This window comes from Oncorhynchus clarkii, chromosome 1 (assembly GCF_045791955.1).
Source record: "Oncorhynchus clarkii lewisi isolate Uvic-CL-2024 chromosome 1, UVic_Ocla_1.0, whole genome shotgun sequence".
Lineage (NCBI taxonomy): Eukaryota > Metazoa > Chordata > Actinopteri > Salmoniformes > Salmonidae > Oncorhynchus > Oncorhynchus clarkii.
The window spans coordinates 4,654,628-4,665,714 of record NC_092147.1 but is presented as its reverse complement, the minus strand read 5'-3'; the positions used below and the strand labels follow the sequence as shown (position 1 = coordinate 4,665,714).

General features: G+C 44.6%; 1 protein-coding gene across 1 annotated transcript; it reads right to left on the bottom strand.

The window, feature by feature from the left end:
• Positions 1–4,019: 4,019 nt before the first annotated feature.
• LOC139414249 (uncharacterized) lies at positions 4,020–4,961 on the bottom strand. Its single transcript, XM_071162153.1, has one exon. It carries the CDS (start codon positions 4,959–4,961, stop codon positions 4,020–4,022), a length of 942 nt encoding a protein of 313 aa, XP_071018254.1.
• Positions 4,962–11,087: the final 6,126 nt, after the last annotated feature.

Genomic DNA, 11,087 nt, shown 5'->3' with positions numbered 1-11,087 from the left:
AAGCATCCTTCACTCATGCTGCCAAACATACCCTTGTAAAACTGACCATCCTACCAATCCTCGACTTTGGCGATGTCATTTACAAAATAGCCTCCAATACCCTACTCAACAAATTGGATGCAGTCTGTCACAGTGCAATCCGTTTTGTCACCAAAGACCCATATACTACCCACCATTGCGACCTGCACGCTCTCGTTGGCTGGCCCTCGCTTCATACTCGTCGCCAAACCCACTGGCTCCATGTCATCTACAAGACCCTGCTAGGTAAAGTCCCCCCTTATCTCAGCTCGCTGGTCACCATAGCATCTCCCACCTGTAGCACACGCTCCAGCAGGTATATCTCTCTAGTCACCCCCAAAACCAATTCTTTCTTTGGCCGCCTCTCCTTCCAGTTCTCTGCTGCCAATGACTGGAACGAACTACAAAAATCTCTGAAACTGGAAACATTTATCTCCCTCACTAGCTTTAAGCACCAACTGTCAGAGCAGCTCACAGATTACTGCACCTGTACATAGCCCACCTATAATTTAGCCCAAACAACTACCTCTTTCCTTACTGTATTTTAATTAATTAATTTATTTTGCTCCTTTGCACCCCATTATTTTTATTTCTACTTTTCACATTCTTCCACTGCAAATCTACCATTCCAGTGTTTTACTTGCTATATTGTATTTACTTCGCCACCATGGCCTATTTATTGCCTTACCTCCCTTATCTCACCTCATTTGCTCACATCGTATATAGACTTGTTTATACTGTATTATTGACTGTATGTTTGTTTTACTCCATGTGTAACTAACTCTGTGTCGTTGTATCTGTCGAACTGCTTTGCTTTATCTTGGCCAGGTCGCAATTGTAAATGAGAACTTGTTCTCAACTTGCCTACCTGGTTAAATAAAGGTGAAATAAAATAAAATAAAAAATTAAGAGTTGAGATAATAAGGGCTGGTAATAAGGGGGTAATAAGGGCTGGTAATAAGGGCTGGGGTAATAAGGAGGGTAATAAGGGCTGGGATAACAAGGGTTGGGGTAATAAGGGTTGGGGTAATAAGTGCTGGTAATAAGGGCTGGGGTAATAAGGGCTGGGATAACAAGGGTTGGGGTAATAAGGGTTGGGGTAATAAGGGCTGGTAATAAGGGCTGGGGTAATAAGGGGGGTAATAAGGGCTGGGATAACAAGGGTTGAAGTAATACGGGTTGGGGTAATAACGGCTGGTAATAAGGGCTGGGGTAATAAGGGGGTAATAAGTGCTGGGATAACAAGGGTTGGGGTAATAAGTGCTGGTAATAAGTGCTGGGTAATAAGGGTTGGGGTAATAAGTGCTGGTAATAAGTGCTGGGCAATAAGGGTTGGGGTAATAAGGGTTGGGGTAATTAGGGTTGGGTAATAAGGTGCTTGTAATAAGGGCTGGGGTAATAAGGGTTGGGGTAATAAGGGCTGGTAATAAGTGCTGGGGTAATAGGGGTGATAAGGGAAATATGATTAGGGCTAGGGTTAACCAATAGGGTTAGAATTAGGGCCAGGGTTAACCAATAGGGTTACGATTAGGGCTAGGGTTAACCAATAGGGTTAGGATTAGGGCTAGGGTTAACCAATAGGGTTAGGATTAGGGCTAGGGTTAACCAATAGGTTTAGGATTAGGGCTAGGGTTAACCAATAGGGTTAGAATTAGGGCTAGGGTTAACCAATAGGGTTAGAATTAGGGCTAAGGTTAACCAATAGGGTTAGCACATCATTCTGGGGATTTAGAGGAGTTGTTGATGAAAACCAAATGCACCACTGAGGCCACTGGCTTTTAATTTAAACACACACACACACACACACACACACACACACACACACACACACACACACACACACACACACACACACACACACACACACACACACACCCCAGCCCCCCTCCCTGTTCATCTCTTCATGTATCACATACCACTTCTGGGAAGTTAACTTCGCAGTGAGAGCGAAAGCATTAATATCACAGCATCGTTGGTGCTGTTCCACATCAAAGTGGCGTGAGGAAATGTCCCGGGGACCACCCCCTTGGAGACAAAGCACAACAGTGTGCTGCAGCGTATCAGCCTTTGCCTTTGATGTTGCCTAAGTCCCCAAAGGCACCCTATTCCCTATAGTACAATGGAGCCTTATGGACCCTAGTAAAAAAAAGTAGTGCACTATCATAGGGAAGAAGGCACTGTGGGACGCCCCCCGTTGTGTTTTAATCCTGTCCATGGAGAGCAGAATTTGATCTGCCTCCATTAGGACATTACAGGTTCATTAGAGGAGATCTAAACACTTCCATATATCCAGCATCCTCCCCGGGGGGGCGGGGGGGGGGGGGGGGGGGGGGGGGGGGGGGGTGGCATCCTGCCAATATATTCAAGGTTTGGTTATTTTTTCCTCTTAGTCCTGTTGGTTTTACTCTCCTCTCTCTGTTCTGTTCTGGTTTCCTCTCCTGTATCTGTTCTGTTCTGGTTTCCTCTCCTCTCTCTCTGTTCTGTGCTGGTTTCCTCTCCTCTCTCTGTTCTGGTTTCCTCTCCTCTCTCTGTTCTGGTTTCCTCTCCTCTGTCTGCTCTGTTCTGGTTTCCTCTCCTCTCTGTTCTGTTCTGGTTTCCTCTCCTCTCTCTTTGTTCTGTTCTGGTTTCCTCTCTCTCTGTTCTGTTCTGGTTTCCTCTCCTCTCTCTCTGTTCTGTTCTGGTTTCCTCTCCTCTCTCTCTGTTCTGTTCTGGTTTCCTCTCCTCTCTCTGTTCTGTTCTGGTTTCCTCTCCTCTCCCACCGTTCTGTTCTGGTTTCCTCTCCTCTTCCACCGTTCTGTTCTGGTTTCCTCTACTCTCTCTGTTCTGTTCTGGTTTCCTCTCCTCTCTCTGTTCTGTTCTGGTTTCCTCTCCTCTCTCTCTGTTCTGTTCTGGTTTCCTCTCCTCTCTCTCTGTTCTGTTCTGGTTTCCTCTCCTCTCTCTGTTCTGTTCTGGTTTCCTCTCCTCTCCCACCGTTCTGTTCTGGTTTCCTCTCCTCTTCCACCGTTCTGATCTGGTTTCCTCTGCTCTCTCTGTTCTGTTCTGGTTTCCTCTCCTCTCCCACCGTTCTGTTCTGGTTTCCTCTCCTCTCCCACCGTTCTGTTCTGGTTTCCTCTCCTCTCTCTCTGTTCTGTTCTGGTTTCCTCTCCTCTCTCTCTGTCTCTCTCTCTCTCTCTCTCTCTGTCTCTCTCTCTCTCTCTGTCTCTCTCTCTCTCTCTCTCTGTCTCTCTCTCTCTCTCTCTCTCTCTGTCTCTCTCTCTGTCTCTCTCTCTGTCTCTCTCTCTGTCTCTCTCTCTCTCTCTCTCTTGCTCACGCCAACTCTCTCTCGCGCTCTAACTGAATCTCAATAAAATGTCAATTTAAGGGCTTTATTGGCATGGGAAACGTATGTTTACTTTGCCAAGCAGTGAAATAGATAATAAACAAAAGTGTACAGTAAACATTACAAGAGAATAAAGACATTTCAAATGTCATATTATGTATATATACAGTGTTATAATGATGTGGAAATAGGGAAAATAGTACACAAGGGAAAATAAATAAACATAAATATGGGTTGTATTTACAATGGTATTTGTTCTTCACTGATTGCCCTTTTCTTGTGGCAACAGGTCACACATCTTGCTGTTGAGACACTGTGGTATTTCACCCAATAGATATGGGAGTTTATCAAAGTTGGATTTGTTTTCGAATTCTTTGTGTATCTGTGTAATCTAAGGGACATACTGTATGTGTCTCTAATATTGTCATACATTGGGCAGGAGGTTAGGAAGTGCAACTCAGTTTCCACCTAATTTTGTGGGCAGTGAGCAGATAGCCTGTCTTCTCTTGAGAGCCATGTCTGCCTTCAGCAGCCTGATAATGCAGAGGTTTTTCCCCAAGGTTGCTGTTGACGCATATCCCAGCAGTACTTATTGTAGTCAAATGTATCTCCACTTTTGTGGACTCTCTCTCTCTCTCTCTCTCTCTCTCCTCGACTTTCAGCTGACTGGCCGATAGAAGAACTAGATCCGGTTGAGGAGGACGTGAGGGGGAGATGTGAGGGGGAGGATGTGAGGGGGAGACGTGAGAGGGAGGACGTGAGGGGGAGGACGTGAGGGGGAGACGTGAAGGGGGAGACGTGAGGGGGAGACGTGAGGGGGAGGACGTGAGGGGGAGACGTGAGAGGGAGGACGTGAGAGGGAGGACGTGAGGGGGAGACGTGAGGGGGAGACGTGAGGGGGGACGTGAGGGGGAGGACGTGAGGGGGAGGACGTGAGGGGGAGACGTGAGGGGGAGACGTGGGGGGTAGACATTGGGGGGGGGGTGTGAAGGGGAGACGTGAGGGGGAGGACGTGAGGGGGAGACGTGAGGGGGAAATGTGAAGGGTTGACATGAAGGGGGAGGACGTGAGGGGGAGACGTGAGGGGGAGATGTGAGGGGGAGACGTGAGGAGGGGGCGTGAAGGGGGAGATGTGAGGGGGAGACGTGAGGGGGGACGTGAGGGGGAGGACGTGAGGGGGAGGACGTGAGGGGGAGACGTGAGGGGGAGACGTGGGGGGTAGACATTGGGGGGGGGGTGTGAAGGGGAGACGTGAGGGGGAGGACGTGAGGGGGAGACGTGAGGGGGAAATGTGAAGGGTTGACATGAAGGGGGAGGACGTGAGGGGGAGACGTGAGGGGGAGATGTGAGGGGGAGACGTGAGGAGGGGGCGTGAAGGGGAGATGTGAGGGGGAGGATGTGAGGGGGAGACGTGAGGAGGGGGCGGAGGGGGAGATGTGAGGGGGAGACGTGAGGAGGGGGCGTGAAGGGGGAGATGTGAGGGGGAGACGTGAGGAGGGGGCGTGAAGGGGGAGATGTGAGGGGGAGGATGTGAGGGGGAGACGTGAGGGGGGACGTGAGGGGGAGGACGTGAGGGGGAGGACGTGAGGGGGAGACGTGAGGGGGAGACGTGGGGGGTAGACATTGGGGGGGGGATGTGAAGGGGAGACGTGAGGGGGAGGACGTGAGGGGGAGACGTGAGGGGGAAATGTGAAGGGTTGACATGAAGGGGGAGGACGTGAGGGGGAGACGTGAGGGGGAGATGTGAGGGGGAGACGTGAGGAGGGGGCGTGAAGGGGGAGACGTGAGAGGGGAGGATGTGAGGGGGAGGACGTGAGGGGGAGACGTGAGGGGGAGACGTGAAGGGGAGACGTGACTTCAAGACCTGGGACGACCCTCCACAATAGCAACAGCACAAAAATGGAAAGCCCCGAAGGTGATTGGCTGACACACTAATGGGCCTCCACTCTGCCTGGTTCCATGTTTTTGGGGAAACGTTCCTGTCCCACTGTGCTTCTGCTTGCTCTTTGAGTTATAAGCAATGTTACTGTGAAGCACTTTGACATTCGTTGATTTTGAAAAGGTAGTTGAATACATTTGAATGATATGGGTCAGATTTTTGCCACAGAAGTCAATATTTCTACCGTGCAGCATATATTACAAGGCCTGACCCAATGCTCTGTTCTGCAACCCAGACACTAGAGACAAAAGTGTCCCCCCCCCCCCTCCCAGGCTAAATACCCTTCTCCTCCTGCACCTCCTCAACCCCTTACACCTCCTCCTCTCCTCATCTCAAGGCCCAACCATCTGCAATCTCCAGTGAATGACATGTTAAAGTGGCATCAACTGTTGAGGATAACAGCAGTGGTATGTCTACTTGGTTATGTTGATTTTATACAACATTCGTTCACAAAGAAAGTCACTACATGTAGTAATTGGTTTGGGGAATTGATGTCACCATTGGATCAATTCCAGCCTTGGTCAAGCCATGACGTTTGGAATTTAATGTTTTCAGTCTGTTGTTGCCATGTGTTAATAACACGAGTAAGGACACTGCTCTCATCCAAACACACAATAACAAAACACATCTGTCACAGTTTTTATTTCAGTTGTGAAAACTTTAACTGAGAGGAGCAAAGAGGTGAAAACTGTCCTTATGGTTTCAGACACTACCTAGTGGTTAGAGCGTTGGACTAGTAACCGGAAGGTTGCAAGTTCAAATCCCCGAGCTGACAAGGTACAAAGCTGTTGTTCTGCCCCCTGAACAGGCAGTTAACCCACTGTTCCTAGGCCGTCATTGTAAATAAGAATTTGTTCTTAACTGACTTGCCTAGTTAAATAAAGGTTAAATTAATATAAAAAAACGTCCTCGTGATAAAAAGCTCCTGACAGAAATGAAGTTGATTTAAAACAAATCAGAGCAAATAGCAAGACAAGCAATAAGCATCACATTACCTTCCCCTCTTTTGATATGTCTCTTTCTGTTTTTAAGATGATTTACCAGGCTGCTATACTGATAAACAGTTTTGTCTTCTTAGTCTTCTCCAGAATAAGAAAACGGCGGAAGAGATGACTCACGAAATGTTCAGCTGGGTGGCAAAAAAAGTCTTCAGCAGCTACAGCAGTTAGTTCTTCCTCAGGTGTTTTTTTACATATTTTGAACCAAACACCTCTGTTTTGTTTTCTCTTGAACTAATACGTCAACGTGTTGTACTGATGAAAGCCTTTACATTGGGTTTCCTCTTTACTATCAGTCTGACGAAGGCTTCTGACAGAAAACCTTCTCGCTGGAAAAAAACCTGCTTGGTGACCAAAAAAATATCCTCGACAGTATGAAATCCATCACATCTCTGACACCAGCAGAAATGACAACAGTCGCTGCAGCACAAGCAGTAAGTATCCCTTTTCTTCTGACACAGTTGCTTACTTAACAACTTACTTAGTTACTTAGTTACATACTTACGTGGTTACTTAGTTATTTAGTTACATACTTACGTAGTTACTTCGTTACTTAGTTACATACTTACGTAGTTACTTAGTTACTTACTTAACTTACGTAGTTACTTAGTTACTTACTTAACGACTTACGTAGTTACTTAGTTACTTACTTGTAAACATACTTAGTTGTTTACTTAACAACTTACGTAGTTACTTAGTTACTTACTTGCTTACTTGGTTACCAACTTATGTACTTGCGTACGAACATGCTTACTTGGTAACGTACTTACCCATTTACTTGTGTCGTTATTTAGTTACTTAGTTACTTACTTAATTACTTAGTTGCTTAGTTACTTACTTGATTGCTTGCTTACTTACTTAGTTACATGCTTGCTTACTTACTTAGTTCCTTACTTACTTAGTTACTTTCTACTTAATTAGATAGTTACTTACTTAATATCTTATTTACCTATTAACTTACTTACTAAGTTAGTTACTTAGTAACTTATTAATTTCCTTATTTCCTTGTTTACTTACTTAGTTCTCTGTCTCATGTACGGTGTATTGTAAGGCGGCAACAATAACCTGTCACTGAACTCTTTGGCCACAGCTTTTGCCCTGTCCCATGAGAAACTCATCTCTTCCACAGCTTTTGCCCTGTCCCATGAGAAACTCATCTCTTCCACAGCTTTTGCCCTGTCCCATGAGAAACTAATCTCTTCCACAGCTTTTGCCCTGTCCCATGAGAAACTCATCTCTTCCACAACTTTTGCCCTGTCCCATGAGAAACTCATCTCTTCCACAACTTTTGCCCTGTCCCATGATAAACTCATCTCTTCCACAGCTTTTGCCCTGTCCCATGAGAAACTCATCTCTTCCACAACTTTTGCCCTGTCCCATGAGAAACCCATCTCCCACAGCAGAGGACAACCTGTCAGACATTGACTAGCTGGTTCCCACCCATGACGAGCGGGGGTCGGCCAATCGCTAGAGTACAATGAGCCAAGCAAATCCCCCCCCCCCGGCCAAACCCTCCTCTAACCAGGACCAATTGTGTGCCATCTCCAGGTCACGGCCAGTTGTGACACAGCCTGAGATTGAACCCGGGTCTGAGAGTGAATACCTTTTGTGTTCTCTGTGAATGGTTGTAACAGCGCTTATTATTTAAAGAGACAGTAAACTTTCCAATCTCAGAAACTGGTAGTCAGCTGCACAATACAAGCTATAACAATTACAATAAAATGAATTTAAAGGACAGATTTTTCTTTTTTTCTTTTCTTTTCTTTAGTATTTAATTTTTTCTTATTTAAAAAAAAAATGTTTTTATTGAGTATCCGAAAAATACAATATACTTGCAGTGAAGCCGCTCAACAACTACGCCGTACCATGTCATCCAGCAGACTCTCAATTCAGAGTGACACACAGAAGCATCCAGGGCCAATGCCTTACCAGGCCCAAACAACAACTAAAAAAACAACAAAGGACAACAAGGAGACAACTAAAATCATAACAGCAATGCCAACTGTATGTGTTTGTGTGCATGTCTGGCACTATTACATGTATGTGTGTGTACAATTCTGATAACTCTATGAAAGACAACTCTACCATTCCAATTTACAATATAATTTAAGAATAAAATTCCCTTTTCAAACATCTTTCCCATAAATACGGGTATTTTATCAACTAGCACATTTGAGTTCAGCCATAATATTTGTTGTTCTCTCTTTTCAGGGGGATGAAATTTAAATTGTAACCAGATCTGCAATGCTTGTTTGAAAAAATACTTTGAGAAAAGTCTTATTTTCAATTAATTGAAAATGAGACATAGCAATCTGCACAAAGGCAAAATGGCAATTTTTAAACAATGGATGAGCTTTCCTTAATATACTTGAGAACCATTTAGGGTTCAAGTAAAACATTTGAATAAGTGAAGCTTTTAGAGAGGTTTAGTGCTTTTATATTTAGTCATCTCTACCCACCCAATTCATAGGTATTATATAGATAGGCTCGTTTTATTTTGTCTGGTTTAGCGTCCCAGATAAAGCTAAATATTTTTTGCTCATATGATTTGAAAAACGAATCATCAGGAGTAGGCAACACCATAAGTAAGTGAGTAAACTGAGATATGACTAAGGAGTTAATCAGGGCATTTTTTTCGTAAATAGACAGGTATTTACCTCTCCATAGTTGCAGGATCTTGTCTATTTTTACAAGTTTTCTATTGAAATTCATTGTGGATAGCTTATTTATATATTTTGTGATATAAATACCGAATATGTCTACTTCACCATCAGCCCATTTTATAGGTAAACTGCAAGGTAATGTAAAAGTGGTATTTTTTAAAGATCCAATATATAATATTGTACACTTATCATAATTAGGTTTTAGTCCAGAGAGTCCAGCAAAGTTATGTACACCTTTAATGAGACATTGCAGGGGTCTAGTTTTTGGACTTAATATAAAACTTGAGTCATACATGGACACCTTTGTTTTTAAGCCTTGGATTTCTAGTCCTCTAATGTTGTCATTGGATCTGATTTTAATAGCTAGCATTTCTATGGCCATAACGAATAGATATGGTGACTGCGGACACCCTTGTTTAACTCCTCTTGACAATTCAAAACTCTCTGAGAAGTAGCCGTTATTTACAGTTTTACACCTGGGTTTGCAATACATTATTTTTTTTACCCATTTTAGAATGAGAATCACCGAAATTAAAAAATCCAGGCGTTTATAAATAAAACCAGTCGTACTTTATCAAATACCTTTTCAAAATCCACTATAAAAATCAGGCCTGGCTTCTTAGATGTTTCATGATGTTCTATTATTTCTAGTAATTGTCGTATATTATTTCCAATACCTGGTAAAAACCCTTTTAATTCTGAGTGCTATGCATTTTGCTAGTATTTGTGCATCACAACATTGAAGTGTAAGGGGCCTCCAGTTTTTTTTTAGATAGACTGGGTCTTTATATTTGCCATCTGGGTCTTGTTTTAATAGAGAAATCAGACCTTCCTGCTGAGTACCTGACAGACTACAATTTCTATAGGAGTAGTTAAAACAAAAGGAAAGCGATGTGATTTCAACTGAAAAGTGCCTTTACTGTCCACCTACTAATATCATAGCAGTAAACCACCCTGCATCCCACTGCTGGCTTGCCTCTAATTCTAAGCAGGGTCAGTCCAGTTGGTCCCTGGATCAGAGACCAGACACTGTGGGGAATTGTGACGTCTTTCGGATGGTACCTTAAACGGGTGTCCTGACTCTCTGTGTTCATAAATATTCCCATGGCACTTATCATAAGAGTAGGGGTGTTAACCCTGGCTTCATGGCTAAATTCCCAACCTGACCCCATTCCATCATAGTCACCTAATCATCCCCCTCATTCCTAATTGGCACATATCACTCCTCACCACTCTAATGGATAGCTGATGTGTGGTGAGCATTCTGGTAAAACAAAATGGCCACCATGCAGGTGGGTGCTACACATGGTTAGTGGATGAGGTAAGTTTCCCCCTTCTATGTAAAGTGCTTTGAGTAACTCAGCTGGTGTCACACCCTGATCTGTTTCACCTGTCTTTGTGCTTGTCTCCAACCCCCTCCAGGTGTCGCCAATTTTCCCCATTATCCCCTGTGTATTTATACCTGTGTTCTCTGTTTGTCTGTTGCCAGTTCGTTTTGTTCATGAAACCTACCAGCAGCCTTTTCCCTGCTCCTCCCTGTTTTCCTGCTCCTGTTTTATAGTCTTTCCCGGTTTTGATCGTTCTGCCTGCCCTGACCCTGAGACTGCCTGCCCTGACCCTGAGACTGCCTGCCCTGACCCTGAGACTGCCTGCCCTGACCCTGAGACTGCCTGCCCTGATCCTGAGACTGCCTGCCCTGACCCTGAGACTGCCTGCTGTGACCCTGAGACTGCCTGCCCTGACCCTGAGACTGCCTGCCCTGACCCTGAGACTGCCTTCCCTGACCCTGAGACTGCCTGCCCTGACCCTGAGACTGCCTGCCCTGACCCTGAGACTGCCTGCCCTGACCGTGAGATTATATAAATCCGATCAATTAATCAATTAATTATTATAGCTTTTATTACAATGCTATTACACTGCTAAGACACATCAGTATCATTACTGATATCGTGAAGAGTGACCGTGTAGCATAATATTATAACACAGTGCTAAGTATTAGCCTCTAACATCTCTACCCCCCAAAGCACCCGTCTGCTTTATCTTATTTATCATGGAGCCACTGTAACGAATGAAGCTGTGTTACTCCTTGACAAGCAGTTGTTATTTAAATTAGCGTATCTCATTAACCATCTTCTAATTCTCCTGAGAAC